A 24,781-nucleotide genomic window follows, 5' to 3' on the forward strand; every position below is an offset into this window, starting at 1 on the left:
ACACAGCAACATTGGTAAAAAACATTTTTAAGTACTGTTAAAAGTACATTTTCCACAGCTAATTCACTGTGAAAGGCTTCTCGTGGTTTGCTTGGGGGCACTTTGATGAAGTGGCCAAGGCATGAAATTTTTCGATTTGAAACAGCAGAGTGGAACAACTTAAATAAAGGTAAATAGAAAAAAATTGGGGCTAAAAATCAAAGCGGAACAGGCACGTAGGAGTGAAACTAAACTGCAAACCACATAAATTCATTTGAAAACTACAAAATAACTAAGAAGCAGACGTGTACAGTTAAAAGCAGAATTAAAAGCAATATTTTCCTGTGTGGAACCTTGAGTTTTATGTGCGAAACACAGTGGGCATATTCACACCGAAACAAAGCTGAACATAAAAGATGCTCTTCGTGTTGATTCTTTAACCCTGGAGACGAGCTGCTGTTATTGTACCTTCACCATCTCCGACGTAGTCCAGAACATCGCATATTGAAAAGGTGATGTTTAACCTCTTGCCCTGTTTAAAAAATTCAACCACCCACACAAACATAAAAACATAACACGGTGCCGCCCTCAAAACTATGTAGCAGCAAATCCCCGTCTCTAGACGACTGTCCAGTCCATTCAGGATGAACCGTGTAACCCCTGCTCCTCTGCCTCGCTGCCACGGCTGACCGTAATGATGCTGGTTTGGTTCTGCTGAGAGTTCACTGCCTCTTTCATGATGCAAACGGACAACACGAGCTTATATAGGATGAGAGGATATGATACTGCGAACTACATACGAACAGCAGTTTCCGATTACTATTTGTAAAATCATTTAAAACAAATTGTTTTAAACGATACAGTGCAGACACTGCAAACAAAAACAGATGTACATTTGGGCTGATTGACCAACAATTCTGTCTCTACCCACAGTCTAATAGATTTGACTTTATTGGTGCAGATTCCTCTCTGGTTGCTCTGCCAAAACTCAAAATAGTGCATGACACACAATGAATGCAATGCATGAGTGGTGGTATGAGTGTTTGTGTGTTGTGGGTGGACTAAAGAGAGCAACTCTTTCAATTTTTGATCAGTTTTACTTGTGATATCTGCATGATGGATACCATAACTATATCACATGTCACAGCATCATGTTGTTACAAGAAAAGGTTCTCCTGCACAGTTGTTACCATAGTAACTAATTTTAACAGTTTAGAAACCTGAAATTGTAATATTGGAAAGAAGAGTTAAACCCTCTGTTGTATTAAATAATGAATGTAGTGGCAGTGTCTGCCACTAAAAAAATATTTAAGACGCTAGTAAGCCAAAAAAAAGTTTTTTTTAATTATACATTTTTAGATTGTAACTAAAAGAGTAACAATATACCTGAGCAATCAAACCAATCTTTGTAGTCTTTGAGTAATAACATACTTTTAGGTAGGGCAATATTAGAAAAACTTGCGATCTGTGATATCATTTTTTAATATTGTGATTACAATCTCAGTTGCAATAAACCCACATTTTCCTCGTTCTCATTTTCTTCTGCCATCGGTATCATCTAGACCAATGTGAGGAAGCAAAAACACAAGTTTGTACCGCACTTTGAAAAATGGTGGGTGCAGCAGAAGATTCTGTGTAAGACTTACAACCTTAGGCCACTTCAATAGTGCCAGTCTTCAGGGAGAACATGTCTTTGCACCATAAGTGCAAGTAAGAGTTGTATAATGAGAAAAACTACTTGTTCCAATGGAAACTGGTACTGCACAAATGTGGCCAAGCATCTGCCTTTTAAGACTCCAGTGGGAGTTACTGTGGAGTACGCATTCAACATGCATCTGCTAAATAGTGACCCCTGAAAAAAGCACACACACAACACACACACACACACAATGAAGTGGCAATAAGGTACAGAACCTGTAAGGTCACTGGCAACGTACAAAAACCAGTTAGACGTCATAAATAAAAGCATTTAGAGTGAAGGAGGTGAAATTAGCAAATGGCTGAACACCGCTTACTTGGGTAGCCATGTGGCCCGTTTACGTGGCTGCAAACTGCAGGGATGACGAGGCAGAAACGAACGGTGGCTGTCAGCAGACCAACAGACTGCCCATAAAAACGAATATGAAAATGTCACATTCTAACAAAGACTGGCATTATTTCCTCCAGGTGTGGGAATCAACACTCACCACTGTTCCAGTAATAAAATAACTACTGAAGTAAACAAAAATGTCAAACGTGTCAGGAGGAGCAATGAGCTATAAAGTGAAAACCTGTCTTAATTACAGATTTTGAGTTTTAGTTTGTAGATAAATTAGGATCCCAAACCCTGTCTACAATCATAATGGTGGGTCTAATAAATCTAACACTGTATGCAAATATGAGAGTGCTTGCCTACCACCTTCCTCCCACCAGACTCAATATGCATTGTCCAGCATTTTGCAGGATTTTGCAGTAGAGACACGAGTACTTTCAGCTGATTGTCATGACACTGCAGTGCACACACTGTAAAACCCCTGACCTGACCAAGCCTCTCTTCCAGCTTTGTGCACTCTTAGCTACAAGCTTCTGAGCGATGGTGTTGAATCAAAGAGAGCACCAGATAAAAGTACATTTAACAAGCCACCACTTGCCTGGTCAGCTGAGAGTTTGGGATAACATCTCAGCTACTTGTGGATATTCACATCACAGCGTTAAGCTGCCGTTAAAATACAATTTGGTCTATCGGTTGGGTAACGTTTACAGTAGCACCTGACTAAACTGAGCTGTTTTACATTCTTTACACATTAAGCTGCTCAATTTGAACTTTTTTTAATGCCTTGTGGTGTGTGGACTTTGTATGAAGCACATATTAGGTTTCAAGCATCATCAGGACTGAGTTACAAGTGGACAATAATCTTGTTTTTTCTAACCAGGAGGCTGAAAAGGCCTTTTTGTTTTGTCTGGCTGTGTCTTCCTATTTCCTATTTTTCTGCTCTCTGTTAAAAAAACACATTTGACTGAGGAAAGAATTCCCTCATGAGGAAACACTTCAACACCAACTATAGCAATACAAAAAAAACATGTGTATCAGTTCACACACAAAGGCTCAGAATTCAGAGAAATAAACAGCCCTGAAGCTTCCTTCAGCAGAACTGAAGAACTACTTACACAAAAGGGATTCATGACTTTGTGAGCTACCATACCACCAAAAGACTGTTTGACGAGACAAGTAACCTTAATAAAATAACCATATGAGGGCTTGATAAGATACCATCATGACATTTGTCCAGAGTTGTTACGGCAAATTTAAGATTACTGAAGTAATGGTTATGGTTAAAGATTGAGTTCATGTAAATTTTGCTCAAAACGCGTTTACAAAGTGTTATTAACTAGAACCTCAGGACTAGTTTTCTTTCCATAGCCTAATATATATGTATTTATATATAAACACATCAAAACTGAACCCATTCAACTCATGAGCATTCTTTAATAAATGTAACTGAATGACAGACTTTACTGTGTGTAAAAAGAAGAAGAAGAAAAAAAAAAACAATTCGTAGTTTACATTTAAGGTGGGAGCTTTTCAGGAATCATGCCCTTGTGACTGCACTTGAGCCTTTGAGGGATTAAATGTAAAAAGACCTGCAGGGTACAATGAAACACTTGAGCTCAATGTAGCATCCTTAAAAAGCTCACTTCACTGGTGTCAGTGTCTGCAGTCAGAAAGACATCAACACAGAAAGATCCCCCGAAGTTCAAACAAATATATATTAAAAATAAAAATTTTAGCATTTAAGGGGGTGTGATGCTTCAAAGTCAGTATGTAAGACAGTAATTATTATCCGCCAGAGGTGGCAAATAAGATTATTTCAAATGAAAACGACTTTTTATTTCATTGTCTTTGTCATTGTTTTCATCATTTATCAGTGGTTTAACTCAATATGCCAACATCCTACAAGTTGTTGCTTTGCGTGTGCTTTAAGTCTTACCTGGATCTGTCTGAGCACTTTGGGTATAGGCTTACAGTTGAGTTTCTGACAGGCCTGTTTATAAGAAGAGAGGATCTCCTCCACGGTCACATTATGAGCTGCCAAACAGAAGAAAGAAATCAAAAGGTTAGGGCTGCTTTCCCTCTGCACAGCTGTCACTTTCAAGGGATTAAACATACATTTTCACTCACACAAAAAAAAAACCAACACTTTTTTTTTTTTTTTAACCATACTTGCTATTACAAACATTTTTTCCACTTTTTGATTTCTGGTCCTTAGTGAAGTTTAACATGCAAGTTTAGAAAGTGTGTACAGCTGGGATGTGACCCTTAAAGTACATGAAAACTCCATCATGGATGAGTGAGCATTGCTTGCTGGCAAACACTCATATCATTAGGTTAGCTGATCCCTTTAAAATTTGTAATCACCGCTCATGATTGTTGGTCAGAGTTCTGATGTCAGTAAACATAACTGGTACTGTGGTTCTGATATCCATCCCTGGCAAAGCTTAAAATAATTCATACAAACTATCTGAAATAATCTCACAAATCTTTTAAACGGCACTGACATTACTCTGTTGCTGATCCTCTGTTATAACTTGGGATATTTCTACATAAATCAAAGCTGAAAGTGTGAGACTGAGACAATGAACAAACTGACTTCATTGGGACTTGGTGGGGTTTAAGCCTGAGGGAGTGCTTGTCTGACATCAAGGATTAGAAAATGTAGCCCCTTTAGAAGTGCCTCTACTTAAGTCAGCAAAAAAAGGGAGGTATTGTTCTTGGTTTTCGAGGGAGTTTGGTGCGGTTGCCATCCCAGACTGTTGCAGGGGGGCTAACTCCAGTCAGATGACTGGGCAACACTCAGAAACCACTGGCTGTTCTGTTCCGGCTGATAAAACTCAGCTGAGAGGTGAAGCGTGGTGCTCAAGCTGAGAGAGACAGAAGCAAAACATAAACAGAGAGAGAAGAAATATACAGAAAATTAAACAGAGTCAAATAAATACATGTTATTAAAACATGGGATTTTAGGCCTTATCCAGCGAATGCATTTACAGTGTTAGTGTGTGAACACAGACTGCTCTTTCTCTGTATGAAGCCGACTTCTGCTGCAGTCAGCATTTTGGTTTTGCCAAGGTGAGAACTTGTCCCCTTCACTGTTCAGTTGCATTCATCTCTGCAATCATTCATCTCCCGCAGTTTCTCTCATTAGGAGGAACTCACATTCTAAGTTAAGACCTGGAGATAAACGCAGCAGACCGTGTGACGTTGTGATGTGCAAATGCACATCCTTTCCTTGTTTTCAGATCCAGACTAAACTGGTTCCCACAATATACACCACTCTGATTCTTTTAAAAGCCCCGGTCCGTGCTGCACATGGATATGAATAGCACACACTGACAAAGTGGTCGAATGTGGCTATGCCAAAAACAACAAACAAAACAAAAACATTTGTGCATTCTAGGTTAACAGGGGAAATGAGAAATAAATATTTGTAATTTGCAAAGCTGCAGGTTTGGATCATTGGTGTAAATTTCGCTATAAATGTTGCAAGCTGACCAAAGGTTAACATGTTATTTTTTTTCCACATGCATCTAAATTCTCAAATTTCTCTTCATCATCGTAAAGAAAAAGACAAACTGTTTAATTCATTATTCCACTTTTAAGTTTGAATATTTCAAATTAAAAAAGATCGTTGATGTACCTCTCATTTTTGTAAACGCGTACAGCTATAATCTTCCAAAACTTGTTTTAATTGTGTTTTGGAGACAGTAAGAACAACCTGTTTAATCTGTTGTGTTGTCATCCTCTTCATGAACTCTGCGTCATCATGAAATACTTCACTGGGAGGTGCAACATCTAAAACATTTGACTAAGTTTTGTACTCTGTTCTTAATGGTGGAGGGGCTTCAACCAGATTCGCTGATGCATCGGCAAGATAGAGATCCCCCATCTTTCTTCAGATGTGTAAATGCATTTTCTCTGAGACCCAGGAGAACAGGAACATCACTCCTGCCAAATGTGGAGTGATTCAAACATTCACTGATTTATCATTGCAGTTCGATTATATCCCGAACAGCAGTAATTAACTCCTACCCTTGAAGAGTATTTTGGCAAGAAGTGTTTTTATTTGATTCAGTTGCTGCTAATGTGGGCAGCTCACTCAGAAAACGGATACCTTGACACAGCAACGTGGATTTAACTTATTGTGACTCTGATCTGTGCATAAGAGAGCACTCTTTTAAATTTATCAAGTACAGTCTGTGCGTTCCAGTGAACAAAGTGTCCTTGGAAAAGTGTTATTGTGCAGAGTTGCTGTGCAGCAAGTATGTGTAGACATTTCCTGAGGGAAGGTGGGGTTTGGGGTGGGGAGGGTTTAATGCTTACTATGGGGTATTTTTACACAGCTTATTAATTAGAGAACCAGAGGGGATACGAGAAAGAGAGAGAGAGAGAGAGAGAGAGAGAGAGATGGAAACAGAACTAGAGAGGAACAAGGATCTGCTTGTTGTAATTAAAAATAAATAAATAATACCATCACTGCTGTGATCGTGGGGATTGGAGTTTAACAAAAATAAATAGATGTTAATTAAAAAAAAGAAGGTGCAAAAAGAAGCCAGAGATAGTAGCTTTAAGCAAGCAGAGTCATTAAAAGCTGAGTTACAGCTGCTGCCTACAGTTCTGCTTGCTCTGTCTTCGTTTTATTGCACTCTGCTGCAACATGCACGAAGGGAGCAGTGATGAGGAGGCACATGGGAGGAGACGGGAAGCTAAAGAGACTGCCTCCTAACCACATCTGTGACAAACAGGTAAAGAGCAGAATATGGTGGTCCCACAACCAAAATGCACACAAAGGGACAAAGAACAAACAATACCGCAAAGTGCATGCAAAAGTGAAAGCAGAAAAAAAATAAAAAATGACAGAAAACAGGCTCCAAGATCTAGAAAGGAAACAAGAAAAACAAACAGGAAATAAAAACTCGGAAAGCAAGCAAAAAGATAAAACTCAGTGGTGAAGCTCGGGCGTGTCGAGGAGCATTAGGGCCTTGGTTTAGATATGAGAAAGAACATAAGCAAACAAGCTCAATAGTGCCAGAATTTCTGTCCTTTTTCTGTAATAATTTCTGATAAGGTTCAGAGAAATTTTGGGTTCAAATATGTGACTCAATGGCCAAGCTTTTTTTTTTTTTTNGGGGGGGGGGGGGGGACATACCAGATGAAATGGAGTCACTCACCTGACTCCAAACCAGCAAGACCTCTACTGTCTGACATTCCTCTGCTTTATTTTTCAGCATATTCGTTCCTTCTACTTTATGTTATTTAAATAAAAGCAACAAAGCCAAGAACGAAAAACGAGCAAGTGTCCAGTTATTTCGGAAAGTGCCCGTTTTTAAATTTGCTCCCAGAGTCTGGAGCAGCTGCCAGCTGGACAAAATGATCACTTCAACAGATGACATCTCAGTTCTAGAAATGACAAATTAGAGACAAGACGATGGTATTTCTGCAGCAGAGAGGACAGGAGAGATGAGACATCTCTGCTGTGGCTCATTAAAATCTTCCTAACAACACAGCAGTAAACTCTGATTTTCCTCATTACGGTTGCTGGCTGCCATCCGCACACACTGCTACAAGGAAACCTAAAGCTAAATCACGTGCTACCGCCTGAGCTGAGATTGTGAGAAGGAAAATAAAAACCCTGCTACAACACCTCCTGGACTGCTGACTCAGGCCAACAAGGTAAATTAAGTTATGCAGACATAATGGGTAAAAATGATCATCTGTTTTTGATCATATCCCTATTGTCCAGAATTTTTCCCATGTGGTACAACAAATATTTTGCACAATGTCATCAACAGAATAAAAATTAGGAATGAATGCAGGCTGTGGGCTGTAAAGGGAATCCAACCTACAAAAATTATATGACAAATATGCCTCACTCTACGTCATGCTTTAGAAGGAACCACAATGAAATCTAGACAGTCTCAATGACGCAACAGATCTGAAAATTAGTTCAGGATAATCCAGTTTCTGCGTCTAACAGCAGTGCACTTAATGAACGCCTACACATAAAGGACATTTTGCAACCTTGACCTTGTTTTCGGTGACGGCTGATGAGTGCAACAGCTTCAAAAAGGTGTGTTTGCGTGAGATAACAAGATCTTTTATTTTATGCTACTCTATTTAAAGTAGTTAAACTCTTTGGGAATTAAATATAAGAGTAGGATCATAAATATGTTGGATAATTTATTCAAATCCCAGAAATGTATATTTTATAATGCAACACATTGTCCGCACAAGTCTTTTTAAATACATCCACTGTTCAGGTGAGGTAAACCTTGGGCAGAATGCAGGAAGAAGCACAAACAACAACAGTTTTGGGTTTCTAACTGGCTCTCTTATCAAAGATCGTTCATCTCTGGCACTTATTTGTCACGCCGTGACATCAAGGGCATTTGGCTGATCGTTTTCGTCATTAGGAGGTAGCTCAGTTGCATTGAGGATTCAAAGTCAGAGGTGTAGGTATAAAAGCTCTTCTTCATCTAAAAGTTGAGGTTAATGAAAAAAAAAGCTCCCCTTTTGGCAACCATGTCAATTTCAGTGGTTCTGGCATAATTTATTTGTCACTACACTACACAAAAGATAAAATAAGTCGCCAGGGCCACTTCAACAGCCAATCTTTATGACTCTGTAATACAAACAATTTTTCATTTTTGTGTAATAGGAGACATATGTAAAAAAGAAATCACCAAATAAAAAAAAACGGTAACATAAAAAGTACAAGTTTACAAAAAGCAACAACTCTTTAAGAAATGGCTCGATATAGTGGTGAAAAGCAGAATGGCAGAAATGAGGAAGAAGTCGTGATTTCTTTCAAGGCCCTGCTTTCTTTCCAATTAACAATCAAGAGAATAGCTCCCAAAGGCTGACTGCTGCTTCTCAGACTACAAGAACACAAATGATAACAATAGAAAAACATATTGTTAAAATCTACCACCCATTTGAGTTCTGTAGTTTACATCATTATTGAGCTGAATCGTCATATTCTTGCTCTTTCCATCTAACGGTCAGATACTACAGCCCAAAATATAACAAGAACAGTGCACTAATGCAAAAATAATTCATCAACTTCATGAACCAATTTCTCCATTACACTCTCCTGAAGTTTTTGCAGTTCACCTATTTTCAACATAAGCTGTTTCCATAAATAAATAAAAAAGTTGCAAAAACAAGATTGTCAGTGATTTGCTGTCATGCAATCTGTTATCGTCCTTGATTTTTGTTCTTGATTGTGATTCTTGCTTGTCAGCACAATGTAACAAAAGTAGCTATTCTTAGCGCCGCTGCACCTTTTTTGACCGAACATAACCAGCTGGGTTGGTATCCTAGGGCAAGGAAAAACTGCAGCCAACAGGGGAGGCTTACCGCTCATAAATTTTAAATCAATTACTCAACCTGAACAGCAGGCAGGGCTGCAACAAGTACGAGCACATATGTCTGGGGGGAAAAAAAGGAGAGAGATTTACCAACATCATGATCAGCAAAACCTGTTACTTGACTTTCACACCTTAACTGTCTTGGATGGATGACGCATTTAGTAAGAACAAAACGCTTTCAGAGTAGATCCTTTAAAGAACACACCCGAGGTTATATCCAACCTGATGAATTAGTAGTGCTTATATTTTCCCCTCTCACTAAACTGTAATTCAACACCATGTTTCAAACTCTTGTTGTTTTGAGTCCTGGAGTCAGGGAGCTGAAGATAGCTATCTTTTCCATCTTTAATACTTTTTATAAGTACGCATATTTCCAGCTATCTTTTCCATCTTTAATACTTTTTATAAGTACACATATTTCCAGCACACACAGGCCAAACAAGTATCTGCATCATTATACCCATATTTTAAAATTAGATTAGAAGCAAGTAAAAAGCTCATTCCACTGTCATAAATGTCGTCTTTCAGTATGATTGTTTGGAATAGGGTATAAATAAATTTGCTTCTTCAGACTGGAAAAAGTCGCACGCTATTTGTTATACAACTATGACAACTCATTAAACAGTACGTATCATTAAAACGAATCACTCAGAAAGCTGCAAACCGTCATGACAAAGCTGCAGTGGGATCCTCCATCACCACCCACAAAATGTCAGAGTAGACTGACCCATGGTGCAAGCGTGGGCTGTGGTGCCAGTCTACGTTTGTGCTTCTCTTACATGGCCAAATGAGCAAACGGCTATAAATAAATACCATTACATGCTTTCATAACAATAACAAAGTTAAGAACTTATTTTTTTGGATATAAATATTACATTTGTAACGTACAATGCAGCAAAAATGTCAGACGTAGGGTTACACAATTAATGTTTAATTGTGATATTATTGTTAAATATTGAGAAGATGACATCAGTGGCAACAAACCCACATTTTTCTCACTTCTTTTTGTTCCTTTTGCCACCACAACCCAATACTCTCCATGTGATTTACCACTTCAGGCACTATCTTTTAAATCAGCTGTGGGCATTTTAGGGCATTAGGGGTCCATCAGATTGCCAATTACTTTACAGGCATCCAGCTTGTGTTTGTTATTTATTGCTATTCTTTGCAATATTGCAATGACGATCGGTTTTACATTTTGCAGCCCATGTGAGTCGCATAACAACACCTATAAACTTTGTGTAAAACTGTTTGCAGCAACTTTTATTTGCCTATAATTAAATTAGTTATGAAGAGACTCACTGTACTGCGGGATCTGATGGTAAATTGAAAAACGTAGTCTGGTCTCCACTGCTGCTTACCTCACTTCATCAAAGTTAAAAATCTGAGGCATTGCTGTAAGTTTATGTTCTAATTATGGACCAGCTGTTCAGTAATTTGTCCCCAATACCCATCCTAAAAGGAGGATGTTGTTGCACTTACAGGAAAGTTTGTTTCATTGTTTTGGTATGCGATTTCCGATCTGTTGGGCAAGGATTTAATATTAAAACAAGCAATGGAAACTTGTGAGCTTGTTGAGGACTACAGCCTCCTCTTATTTTTCTATTTTCACCTGCCTAACTGCTAGAAAAACATAAAGACGTTGGTTTTTTAAAAAAACAACAACAAAAGAACATCCCCATCCCACTGTTCAAACTCCTGATCTGAGGTCTGGTGCCTATGAATGACACTAAAGGGAATGTAAGGACACCTACAATTACATCATGAAATTCCAAACCTTAAGGGCCTGTATACACATGCAATTCTCGTCTTCTGACAGACTGAAAGGGGTTAAATCCTCACCGGTGTCGGAAAACGAAGGTGCTGCATGCCTACAGACAACTATCAGCTTACACAAACTAATCTAATGCTAGCATTTCACTTCACTTCTGTATCACAAGGAGTCGTGCAAGACCTGACGTAAACCACTCATGATCCTGGAAAACTGCTAAATAGGATTATTTGAATAGACTGGGCTGGCTCTGTTCGTATTAAAGCGTTATTCTCTTCAACACGATCACTTCTCTGCCTTCATCGCTGTTCTTTTCTTCTTCGTCCTAACTGACACCAAGTGCAAACATGTTGTGCTTTCTCAGAAGTGGCTGATACTTTTCAAAGAAAGGGGAAAGGAGATCTGGCAGAAAGAAAGGACTCCATTGAAGGTGCATTAACACATAATGGTTTGTATTTTATCTATTTGACTTGTGAAATTGTGGTGAAAACTACTGCTGAGTCAGCCAGGCTACTGCAGATAAACCTGCTGACCTGCAAATATTATACATCTGGAGCTGCATGGATAACTGAGGGCTCAGCAGAGAATATTTCTGAGTAATGAACAGCAACTCACAAGGTACTTTTTTGACTAGTTATATAGGGGCAGCTACTAAAACACCAACTGAACCAAGTTTTCTTTAGGTGAAAGGCATGTTGACTGGAGGGACAAAATGTACCAATGTGCTACTTCTGATCACCTAAAGTCAATCATTAAAAATGATTTCAAAGCTGAAATGTTAATGACAGTTAACAGCCAAAAACAGTGTTGACAGACTAGTTATTTAAAACATGTTGCACCAACGAGAAAGACTAGAGACAGACCTCAGAGAACATACAGGGAAGCTGTAGAGTCAGCAGAGCTTATAAATTAATCCAAAATATTTACGACTTATAATCAGTGGATACACAGTTAGTCCAGAAGTGATTTTTAACATCCTTCGCGGAGTAATAATGTTAGTACGTGTGTGTCTGTTTGTGTAAATGTTTATCTGTACCGGTAGCAAAACTCACAAATCTGAGGACAGCTTTGAATCAAAGTCCCAAAAAGTAATCAATGAATGATTATCTACAAGCAATTAATTTTATGAGTTAATCCAATTCAAGAAGGCCGCCACAGCCAATGCACATTACAAAACACAAAAATAAGTATAACTCAGTCAATTTTACAGATATTTAGAGCAAATTTGATGAGGTAGTAGCTGAGCATCATCCCCAACTTATATTTTAAGAACTTCATATTGGGAAATATTTTATGTTGGCATCAACCCTATCTGTCTGTCAGCAAAATATCTCATGAACCAGTGGACTGATTGTAATGAAACTCTTAAAGTAATCAGTGAATGTACATCTACAACCGATTACCTTTTGGCGTTGTCTCAATTTAAGATGGCCACCACAGCTAATTGACTTTACTCAGCACAAAAACGGCTGCAACTTAGTCGATTTTACAGACACTGAACTAATATTTGGCATGGTAGTAGCTGAGAGTCATGCTTAACACATGTTCCAAGTGCTACACATAGCACAACATCTTTGTAAAAAAATTCAGGTGACAGTTTTCAGTTTTCTACAAGCATTTACAATATGCCAAGGCAAATTTACAGAGAAAATTCAGAAACGTTGGCATCAGAACAAAACAACTGTCAGTTCCTATTTAACATGCAAGCGACAGTGTTGAAAATAGCCTCGCCCTCCCATTCTCTAGTCCTGTTGCTGCCATTTCACACTGCTGTGTCGTGTGTTGTGGCACCAGCGTCATTAACACACAGCAGCTGGCATGCCGGGTTTATCAGAAGTGGGGCAAAGAAGACAAGCTCGCAAGACGGTGATAATACATTAAATACAAACAAACAATAATGGTCTGGATTTTAGCAGGATGCTATTGCCTAAAAACTACATCACAATCAGTGTGGTTACGCACAAACATTGGAATGTATTCCGACTGCTGATTGGTAATAAACATGGCAGGCTGAGGTGGAAAATGACAACACCTGCAAACCTCAGGCTTCCAACAAAACCAAGACATCTCACACAATCACACAACACTAGTCCTTAAATTACTTGTTACTGGACAACACAGATCAGAGTTGTGGTTGTTTTTGCACATAAATGCAAACCAAGCAGATACAGGCAGATATTAAACATTACCACAACATGTTCATGTGGATTTTCAGGTTTTAGTAACAACATTGTAAACATTCGTTCAGAGCACCCCTTCATTAATTTATGATACAGGTCTGAAAACAAAAACACAGAGAAGCCATTCCAAACCATTTCTAACAAGAAACCAGACTCGTTTTCAAAAACCACAGATCGGAGAAACAAGATGACGTTAGGCATAATTTTCAAACGTCAAAGTCTTTTGTAGGCTCGGCAGACAGTGCAGTTAAGATTAGTCACTTCAAGCCTCTTTAAAACGCCAGAGGAGCTGGAATGAGAAGGAAGAGCGAGGAATTCCTGTTCGACGAGGACAGAAAGTTCAACGCAGTTATTGCGACAGTTCTAGCATTCACAATAAATCACCAGCCCTGTCTGTTAAAAAAAATTAAAAAAAAAAAAAGATTGTGTTTAAGTTCACAGTGAAGACAGGAACAAAGTCAAAGAGCAGGGTTCAGCAGAAAACAAACAGACACTTCACTTCTTAAATTTACAAGACAAACAAAAAGGTGCATGTGCTACATAAGCAAATATATGCAGTAGATCCCACGTCTAAGCATGAGACAGCCAAAAAGGCAGCTCATCTCATGAGACATTAGTATCAGTGGATCATGACTGGGAAAAATAAATAACAGGAAAAGAAACTAAGTTTAGAATATCTTGGACCATTAGTTAGTAGAAATTTGTTTGCTGAAGCCACAAGTTAACCCTCATCCTGCTAGCTGACCAAACTGTACTTTGAATACCAAATAATGATGGTACATTTACACTGCCACTGTTTATCCAACTTTACTCGTAAGAGTTTACAAAAGTATTCAGGCGAATGTTTGGTTAAGTTAAAATTGGTTTCATCTTTTAGTCGCTTTGTATCTTAATGTTACCACAATGAATAAATCACTGAAAGTCTTAATCTGAGAGTTTTAATACCAGGCCTTTTCTGCCCCAGTAATTGTATGAGCTCTCTCTGTTTGTTATATTTTGATGGAAAATGCGATAACGAATACACCAACAGTGCCCAAAACCAAGCACTATCAGCTGACATTTATTAATACCAACTTGGATAGTTCAGCGGTCAGATCGTTGCAGCTTTTTGACTCCAGTCAGATGAAGCATTATCTTTGCACAGAACGAAACAGGATTAAAAAAAAAAAAAATCTGGAATAATTTATGGTCCAGTAATCAAAAGTGTTCATGTTTTGTTCAGATGACTTCACAAAACCGCTGGCATTATTGAACCATAAAAATCCAGCACTGGTCTGCTGCTCACACAAACACAGTTAACTTTATTTTTTTTTATTCCAGTGCTTTTCTCTTTATACTCCACACTGAAAGGCTTAGTTTACAGGTTGGCTAAATGGTCCACAGTCAAAAACATTTCATAAAGAGTCTCCAATGACCTTGTGCTAAGTGATTTTTGGGTCTAATAACATTAAATGGAATAGCAAAGGGGCCAGAAAGTTTTGTTGCTTAAATAAATGAGTAGTGTTAGACCGATTAATCTGCCAACCAACTTTAATCGGCTGATATTGTCCACTCTTAAAAAGAAAAACTGGCAATCTGCCATGCAACATCAGCTCCTACAACCAGCTTACTGTAGCCCAGAATTTAGTTTTCTTTCAAGCAATTGCTCCTATATATATTACTTTTGAGTGTCCATGTTCTTCTACAGTTTGTAAAATATATGTTTATTTAAGTTGTGTCTAATAAAACAAATGTATACACATCCTGCATTCAGCAAGTTATTTGATACAAAATGCAGTATTATTGATATTAAACTCAGCTGCACCACTGATCTCGCCTGTTAGGAATAAAAAGAAATATGGGAGGAGAAGAGGAGGAAGGTATGAAGCACAAAGGGAAGCCAAGGAATCTCAGGATATGATTCAGTATTTGTCCTGGGCTAGAAGAAAACAAGCATCCCTCCGGTGTTAACTGAGGGAGGTAAAGAAACTCTAAACAATATTATGCAACTATAACAACACAATACAGGGGCACGGGGAAAAACATGAAGCTCGAGTGCAATTTTCACCAGTAGGCTCGCTGCATGTCAGTGTTTTCTCTTAATCTTAGTCTTCTCACTCGTTGCATGGTTGTTGTTATCACAAACTGGATAACAAGTCTGGAAAATAAGAGCGCCAAGATGTACATGGAAATCTGACACCCCAGCTGCCTACTGCTGCTCCCCAGAAACACTTTTCTCCTAAACAGGGTGTTTGTTTTAAATGGCAACCTGCTTTAGGTTCACTCAGTGAAGAAGCTTCTTTTCTGGCCCAATTTAGGCTTCATATCTGCTACTTTGCAAATATCTCATACCAATCTAACATATTCCTTCCTCCAAACCCACAACTCTGACGGCGAGTGAAGCTCCAGGCCTCTTGAGCTCATTTCACAGCTATGTTTCTGACAAATGACACAGGACAGGGAGACAGGGAAACTGACATTAGATCTGCAGATAAAAGGTCTAGATGGACCGGGAATCTATTGTGGCACCGTGCTCACTCCTAACAAAGCCCGAGGAGCTTTCAGACAGAAGCAAAACAACTGAAATATATCTAAATTATTGTTAAAAGTTTATTAAATCCAGCATATATGGCCATGTTGTTTACATTTAAATTAGAGGAAATGTATGGGAAAATTTGAAATTACAAATAAAAAAATCTCTTCTTGAGGTATTTCAAAGTTGTTGGACAGGTGTTTTTAAAAACTGTTTTGTGAAGTGAGCATTTTCTATATTTGCATCAGTATTTGTAAGTAAATTTGGGCATCTGTTAGCAGCAGAAAAATATTATGAACAAAGGGGCAAAATTAACAGTTTGGTCTTTACAAATGCACTGTTTACACATGGTGTTAGTTTGCCACTTTGGATGATAGGTTCTGGACAGATTTGACAAACATTTCTTTAATTTTAAAGGTTTTCTGCTGCTCACTTGCTTATAAAGCAGAAGACAGATCAACAATCATAATTAGATAACTTCTTATTTACTTTATAAGAATATGATGATTAACCAATGGCAATGAAGATGATATTGATGTTTTATAGTTTTAAAAACAAAGATACCAGGACTATTTGAAACTAAATTACTTGAACCTAGAGACTCAATAATGTGTATAGCATTTAAATTAAATTCAGCTTATTTATATAGCTTTTCTTTATGCCTGTTTGAGGTCAAAAAATGTCAAACAAATGGCTAAAAAAATATTTTTCAAACTGAGTTAACTTTAAAACATTCTTATGCCCAAATAGCAGGTTACAATCTAGAAATATTTACTTTACTTCTTGCTTGACAAGAAAAAATATATTAATTGTCATTTCCCAGGAGGTAGAAACAAATGATTTTTGACATAAAAACACCATAAAGATATTAAAAAAAAATAATCACAATAGTTGTTTAATTTTTGTTTTCTTTTAATTTAAACTGCTTTATTTCTGACTGTATTTTAAAAAAATGACTTGGGCCAAATGAGCCAAAAATGATCTGATCCTCCTTGTCTTGATCTGCAGTCCAAACATTATATCATGTGATAAAATGCAGCCAGCCTCGTCTACCTCAGTGTCCAAAGCACAATCTGTGGGAACTTTGGAACTTAAATAAGCGCCACGATAAAGACATTTGATAAATAATCTAAAAATACAGTGCAGTCATTTAAATACTGAGCTGTTTGTCATGTGTTTCATGAGGCCCCGAAAACTTGGCTGACCAGTTTGGACATTGCTCCTACAGAGTCAGACTAGAGATATTTTATGCCCAATTTACAACCAAACTGGCTGCCTGAAATAGACTGAGTCTGAGAAGGCAACGTGGTTAAGTGATAGCCACTTAAGGAAATTGTTGACAATATTAAACACGTTAAACGGAAGAAAACATATTTGAATTTCATGGTGGCTGTCTGATCTTATGCAACAAACTAAGCAGAGCGTTGTTAACACATATTTTTACACTCCTATCTGGATTTGTCACATCTTCATTTTACTAATTCTACATTAGGGGGAGAAAGACTTAATGGCTTGACCTTTAAAGCCATCCAGATCACAAACACAGGGATTTTAAGATTGGCAGTATAATTAACACCATATGTCATCTTCTCAAACTGCAGTCAACTGCTGTGAGCGAACAACAGTTTTCACATTAGACCTGTATGTCTGTTTATTAAATAGTGTCCATTATCAACACCAAATAAAAGAGCGTGAGTCACACATGGCTTTCCAGCTCCGTCATCATGAGGCTACTGAATATATTAAAAAACAAACAAACAACCAAAAGAAAAAAAAACAGCACAGTTGCAATTTAGAAGAGGAACTGGACTCCAAAAATCATAAACGAAAACAAAATCGCAACAAAAAAGACTTGGTAACAGATGATCCAATGATCATATCAGAAGGCTTATATCAGAAAAGATGAGAGATAAAATGTAAAATAGGAAAAAAAGGAGGACATGTAAAGTTTGGACAATTTTCCATTATAGCACTTGCGCATATAATTTTGGTTTTACAATAAATATCCATAACCGATATTCGGTTCACATGCAGCTAACTTTAAGGTGCATAGTGATGGTTAAAAGGTAAAAGCTTTTGTTTCAGTCTAAGCTACATACTGAGCTTTCTCAGTGTAAACAAAGTCAGGGCAGTGCCACATCCTCGATGGACCTTTTGAGGCATGCTTTCATTGAACAAACGGAAACATGCTGTGATAAAATGGCACACCTCAAGGAGTGGTGGGAATCTCAGCATATTGGACACAGCACAGGTCTGGGTCTTATATAAACAGTTTGGCTCTTTGGGGCAAAGTAAAAGAGAGAATAATCTAATATCGTATTTATCTGACTGTTAAAACTTCTGTTTAACAAGGGGGTGGCGGTTCAGGACTAAATACACTGTAATGTGGCCTTAAAAGACGTTACAAGCTTTCAAGAAAGACAGCAAATGCTCTTCCTAAAGAATTGAAAGTTTAAAGACCTCCTGGGTTTTAAAACATCCATCACGAGTTTATGGATGACGTGTGCCTGACAAGAAATGTCTGTCAATAGCTCTTTACATCAGAGCTGGACGAAAATGCTGCAAAAAGAAAAGTTCTGGTAAATGCCAGTGAACTGACATGTTCACACAAGCACAGCAGATGTAAAACAAATCATCAATCAAAAAGTCGTTTACACATACAGACATGCAAAAACAGACAAGTATTACCATGTCTCCAGGGATCCTTAGGCTCCACTGCTCCGGAGACAATATCGTCATCTGAAGGAAACGTCACCTTTTTGCCACTTGGTTTTTGTTTATCGTCCCCGTCCTCCACCAAGGGGTACAGTCCAGCTTGGTTAGCGACAGAAGCCTCAGTGCTGGATGTCTGCTTTGCATCTTCTGGGCTTTCTACAGTTCTGACAGATGGGGCATCCTGAGGAGTAGACACCGAGTCCAAAACAGTATCTGAGTTTGATTGAACATCTGCAGATTCAGCCTCCAACACACCAGTCTCATCCAGACTCAGATCCACACCCATGTCCATGTCCCCACCATCGTCCCCAGCTTCTACAACAGCTCCTGCCGAGTTGCTGTCGCTATCCTTCATTTTCTCCTCCTTAATAACAGTCTTGTGCTGCTCATCGTTAGACAAGATCAAGTCAGTGGGATTATCTACAGCAGGGGAATCCTGGGCACAACTCCTTTTATTCCCATTGACTTCATCAATTTTCATTGTGTCGTGTGGCTGGTTGTTATCTTCCTTAGCAGCTTGAAGATTGTCAGTGAGCCCAGGCATCAGGATGGTTTCAGAGCCCTCTGTGGGAGGAAGGTTTTGTTTTTTTGTGTCACCGTCCGTCATCATGTCAGAGATCCGAGGAGTGACCCCTTCTGTGCTGTTTGTAGTGTTATGATCATCGTCCACGCTGCTCTTTGTTTTGACATTGCGTACATCTATACAATTCTCTTGGATATTCATGTTTACATTTCCAGCGAAACTCAGTTTTCAACTGTGCCACACTGAATGGACATAAGGTTAAACAATGACTAAGAACCAACTGACATAGATAAGACTGTATCTGCTTGCTGACCTTACAACAAATAACGCTGATGAGCACCTGGATTGGTCCTTTACTGGAAAATCACTTGTAGGTGTTTTTTTTTTAGTTTTAGTACTGGAGGTTATTTTTAATAGCTGATTTCAAAACCCCCAAATAGGCGAGTCAGCTAATTAAAGTGCAATTTCATACAAACATTAATACCAGAGCTGTGTGATACCTGTGCTAAAACAGACACTGTTTCAGTATTAGACATAAAGCAAAACTTAGCCCAACATCCAGGCAGGTAATCACCACTCTGTCGTGTTGCTCCAAATTAGACACCGACAAAAGTCTCTTTAGTCGTCAACACATTGCCAGCAGTAATAAATAGGACCAGGCCAACACACCGAAACAAACAAGTCACTCAAGGTGCCTCCATTACGGTGGCAAAGTATGCTCACAATCCGACACCGAACCGAGTCGACATGAATTAAAGAGAGCTAACATTTGTTAGCACGTCCAGGCCCGAGTGCCGTCGCATGCCTGCTTCCGTCCGTCTCTCCAAGTCCATTCTTTCGCGACAAGAAATAAATAAATATGTTTCTTTCTGGGTTTTTTTTCTCCCCACCGTAGCTCTCTTGGTCTCACCCTCCTCTGTCGTGCTGCAACTCTGCTCGCATCACAGCCCTCGACCAGTGGCGGCGACGGAAAAAACAGGCGTCACACTCCGAGCAACGAGCATGTTGTTTAACCTTACAGCGTTAGCGTCAACGGGACGGTGCCGGGGGGCTAACAGTGCTAATTGTTCAAAGACTATAGTTGCGAGACTCCCATCAGCCCGGTCCCGAGATCGTATCTGTCTCCGGGATAAGTCAGCTGAGCCTATTCTTTTTTTTTTTTGTCCAGCGTTACCCTCCGCTTAGCCTGTTGAAGTCCAACAACTGAACTGTTTGCTGTTCGTGCGTCTTACGTCATCACGTCGCCGCTCTCGCAGGGTATGTTCAGCAAACACACAGTTGTTGTTGAAGGGGCTGCTGCTTAACAAGGCGCACACATGGAGGCGTTTAAAGGGTACTCGGTGCAAACTGTGAAGTCAAACATAAAAGAGGGGTTGTCCAGAACTACATCAAACTGTGCAGTTTGAAAAAAGTTTACTCCAGTAGTTTTCCAGATATAAAATTCTAAAATGCAGGTACGCGCTGAATGTAAATGAAATACTCTGCTGACTCTTCAGAAACCATTTGGAAGCTTGAGTCACGTGATTGACCTACATCAGGCTGGCCATAGTCTGTGTAGGTAAACAAATATGGTGAAATCGGGCAAGTGTAGAATCTCGGAGAAGATGTTTAGGTGAAAATATAGGAGTTAATCTGTTGCTAAACAGTTAAACGGCTGTCAAGAATAAATTTTGGGAATCAAGCAGGAAGGTGGAACAATATAAAGGCAGAACTCGGATTTCAAAGCAACTTTTGTGAAACTTCTTTTAAGGTGGTAAGTTTAACATTTTGACCCAACCTACCATTTGATCTGCAGACTTTACTCAATAATTCTAAGCGTAGATATGTAAAAATACATCAAAATTGGCAAACTTCTTAACCCAACACATCTCTTCCATAGACGTCAAAACTGTTGACTATTTTCAGTCACTTTGGCTGTTTCTGTATGTAAACAAAAGCGCACTGTAGTTGCAGCAGTTTACAAATTCTGCTTACGAAATTTGAACCACTACCAGATGTGATGAGAAAAAAAAAGTTGTGCTTATTGTTTCTTTATGGATTTTATTTTACTGTACTTCATGGCATTTCAATGAGTACATGTAACAATTTTCAGTGTCCTTGTTTAAAACAAAAAGCTTATTGACAAGACTGTTTAGTTCTTTTCTAAAACATATAGGCTCATATCTTGTTAGGTAGGCTATAGGTTTAAATGAGTTCTGTCCTCTTGCTTGGACTTAAGTTTGAGACATCTTTGTTATGTTTATTTTTCTAAATCCTAATACACAGTGAAAGGGAAACCCTGGGCTTTTCTGGTGATATATTTCCCAGGGACCATAGATAAAGACAGAAAAATCCATGTAGCAAAGAATTTTGCTCCCAGACAACTTTTAAAGTTGTCATTAAAAAAAAAAACTAGATTAATTTTTAACATCTGACTATAAAGAGACTTCTAAATGTGTTTATTTAAAAGATTTATGGACACCAAGCTTGCAACTTGCTGAAATACTCTGTGAGAAATACATAAAATTTTGGTCTGATCTTAAATCTTGTGTTTAGTTTGACCCAATACATGCTAGATCTTAGGTTTTGGAGAAGAAAAAAAAACAAACAAAAAAAAAAAAAAATTGGAAAAAGTCTTTCATGGAAACAAGTTCTTCCACAAGTTAGGTTTATTGTAAAAACAGGTTGAACTTGCAAATTGCACAGTAGTTTTGAGAAAGAAAAAAACTCCAAAGGTTTTAGAAAAAAAGATTTGGCATTCATGAAGATTCAATTAGTTACTCAAGCACCAGCAAGAATCTTGAGTTATGGACTAGTCTGTGTCATTTGGCCTCGCAGTAAGAATTACACTTTAAAAATTCTGCATATGCATGATACCTTTTACACATGCGGTGGAAAGAATGAAGCAGGGAAACTTAGAAGTTTCCATGTTAAACAGTTTCCAAACATTCAAATGCATTACATTTAAAGGAATGACATGACCAATATTTACAAAAAAATACACTTTATTGTTTTGGTATAAACACTTGTTAAGAGTCTTAAGACTGGGAATCTTCAGCAGAGCCATCTTTCCTTGAAACCTTGGTCTTCTTCGGGAGCAGGCTTGGCTGGATGTTTGGGAGCACGCCACCATCTGAGATTGTGACCCCTGCCAACAGCTGGTTGAGCTCCTCATCGTTCTTCACAGCCAGCAGGATGTGACGTGGAGTAATGCGCTGCTTCTTGTTCTCCTGGCAGGCTTTTCCTGCCAGCTCCAGGAGCTCGGCGCAGAGGTACTCCAGGACAGCTGCAAGGTACACTGCAGCACCGGGGCCAGTCCTCTCTGCGTACTGGCCTCTTTTGAGCAGCCTGTGGATGCGGCTTACTGGGAAAGTGAGCCCTGCTCTGGAGGAGCGGGACATGGCAGGTTTTGGTTTGCGGGCAGATTTCTTTCCTCGGCCAGACATCTTTAGGCCGGGTCTAAAAAAGCTGCAGAAGAATAAAGAAATAAAAAACAAACTCCCCAAATGACACCAAAAAAGAAAAAGACTAATTAAGTCAAGTTAATTAGGTTAAGCTTTATCAAATGCAGCAAAAACACCAACATCTTTCAGACCAAATTTAACATTAAAAACCTAAAGCACTCACCAACTCCCAGCACAGTCACCACATATAAACTGAGCCACCAAAAAACAGCTTTTATATCAGCCAGCAGTTATTTGATGATTAGTGTCACCTGGATTGACTTCTGCACCTGCGTAAGGAGAGTTAGAAAAAAAGTGTCAAACTCATGCTTTTTGATTTGATCAATACTCCAAATTTATCAGCTCTAGAAAAAAAAAGAAAACAACACATATCCATATTAAGGGAGGGCTGTACGCAACTCAGGCAATAAACCAAGTTAATCCTAATTGTGTCATCAGCTCGTAAAAGCATCCCCAGCAGATGGCAGCACAGACCTCAGATTTTACATGCATCCTGGTGCCTTAAGTTTTCATTTTATTGAACTCCAGTTTGCTTTATTAATGGTCGATGTTTTACAAGTTTACACATTATTCAAGCCTTTAATGTGTCCCTGTTGTGTTTGTTTGCAGGAGTGCCAAATATGTTTGAGTTCCTTAGAATTAATTTATAACAAAACAGATTTGCATAGAAACACCTTGTTGGAAATCTTACCTGCTATTTGTCTGTTGTTTGTTGGTACCACCACCACCACCATCATCATCATCATCATCATCATCATCATCATCATCATCATCATCATCATCATCATCATCATCATCATCATCATCTTCTCACAGATCAGTCAGATTATCAGTTTCATTAGTCCAAAGTTCATGTATAGCTACCAGTTCAGACAATAACTTCTAACAACAACAACAACTACAAAAAAACAGATTAAAATAATCAGCAAATAAAGGAATAAGATCCAATTCTCTAGGTCCCGAAGGGTTTTGTTTAAAATGATAATTGTTTTCTGTGCTGAGCATTCCAAGAGCAGTAATAAAGAACAAAGTGCATCAAATGTTGATAAAAACAGAAATCCTTAGAGGGAATCAAACATCATGGAAACTAGAGACTTGAGTTGAAAAACAAAGTATTACTGAGTATTCATGAGACTTTTTGAGTAGAGCGTGTCTGTCTGTTAGCAAAAAATCTCATTAACCACAGGACAGATTTTAATGAAACCTTCAGAAAAGAATCATTAGATGTACTTCTACAACTTATTTACTTTTGGAGTCAACCCAGTTTAAGATGGCTGCCCCAGCGAATTGACCTGAGCCTTGAAAGTGATCTAGTGATAGCCGAGACTTACTGGTTTTAAGGCTGAATGTGGAAGAAGTTAAACAAAAAGATGGGTCAAGAGTAAAGTGCAATAAAACAAAATCTTTTTGAACATCAGATCACATAAGCCTGGTTTTCGGTCTGAGTAGAATAAATGATAATAAACGGCTACATGTGTACATTATGGACTCCTAATGAAGCAGTGATTGAACTGTCATTGTCAGTATCCTCACTGTCAAAGTGTTTGGTAACTGGCTTTAGTCTGAGTATTTGCCTTCTACTTCCATGTACTGACGGTGGGAGACGGAGAAGAAAAAGAGAAAGACCGTTTGAGTTCACTCTAAAGTGTGGCAACGAGCCAATCGCAAAGCAGCAGGAAGACAAATTAAGCAGGGACCTTCCCAGCAGGTCGTCCTTGGACCGATTGGATGCAATTCTGTTTAACCTCTCAACATCCTCTTCACACGAGGACGACAGCCGTTAGAGCATATCAGTCTAACTTTCAAGCATGTTAGTGCCAGTACACAGATGGAGCTGTTTCCTGACAGAATTTATTTGCACTCTGCTGAGACCGCAGCACCGTATTAGACTGCACGCTGTAGTTTTTTTATTTTCTATTTTTTTAATAATGTCAGCTGCCGTCATTGAGGAAAGCCATTCGTTCTCATACGGTTCTCTTGAGGATTTTTGTCTGGATAAAGGCTGAAGGCCTCCTGTATTTATTAGCAACAGTAGCCACTAACACTGAAGTTTCCAGTCTGCTGCTGAGAGAAAAGAGACGAGATGAAAGAAAGAGCAAAAGAGGCCACGAAGGCAAAACCAGACACCGCAGCTTCTCACTGCTTTTGTTTTTTATCTGTCAATAGTTTCAATAAAATAAATGCCACTTCATTTTTAATTAAACCGACTTCATATGTTTGTGTTTGCTTTTATCTTTCAATAAGGAAAGTGACCTT

The 24,781-nt window shown here is 38.6% G+C and overlaps 2 protein-coding genes across 2 annotated transcripts in view; both read right to left on the bottom strand.

Moving 5' to 3' along the window:
- The window catches only part of ppp1r37 (protein phosphatase 1, regulatory subunit 37), a 35,109-nt gene extending 14,824 nt beyond the window's left edge, over nt 1–20,285 (bottom strand). Inside the window, exons 1-2 of the mRNA XM_017424743.3 lie at nt 18,533–20,285; nt 3,948–4,045 (exon numbers count right to left, since the gene is read on the bottom strand). Coding sequence (XP_017280232.1) covers nt 3,948–4,045; nt 18,533–19,283 — 849 coding nt within the window. The 5' untranslated portion in view covers nt 19,284–20,285. The remainder of the gene's footprint in view (nt 1–3,947; nt 4,046–18,532) is intronic.
- Nucleotides 20,286–22,048: 1,763 nt separating this feature from the next.
- LOC108240908 (histone H2A, sperm-like) lies at nt 22,049–22,810 on the bottom strand. The gene is made up of 2 exons (XM_017424706.3): nt 22,689–22,810; nt 22,049–22,529 (listed from the first exon to the last, which is right to left on the bottom strand). The coding sequence occupies exon 2, from the start codon at nt 22,505–22,507 to the stop codon at nt 22,100–22,102; it is 408 nt and encodes a 135-aa protein (XP_017280195.1). The 5' UTR covers nt 22,508–22,529; nt 22,689–22,810; the 3' UTR covers nt 22,049–22,099.
- Between the last annotated feature and the right edge of the window lie 1,971 nt (nt 22,811–24,781).

Source organism: Kryptolebias marmoratus, linkage group LG2 (assembly GCF_001649575.2).
Source record: "Kryptolebias marmoratus isolate JLee-2015 linkage group LG2, ASM164957v2, whole genome shotgun sequence".
Lineage (NCBI taxonomy): Eukaryota > Metazoa > Chordata > Actinopteri > Cyprinodontiformes > Rivulidae > Kryptolebias > Kryptolebias marmoratus.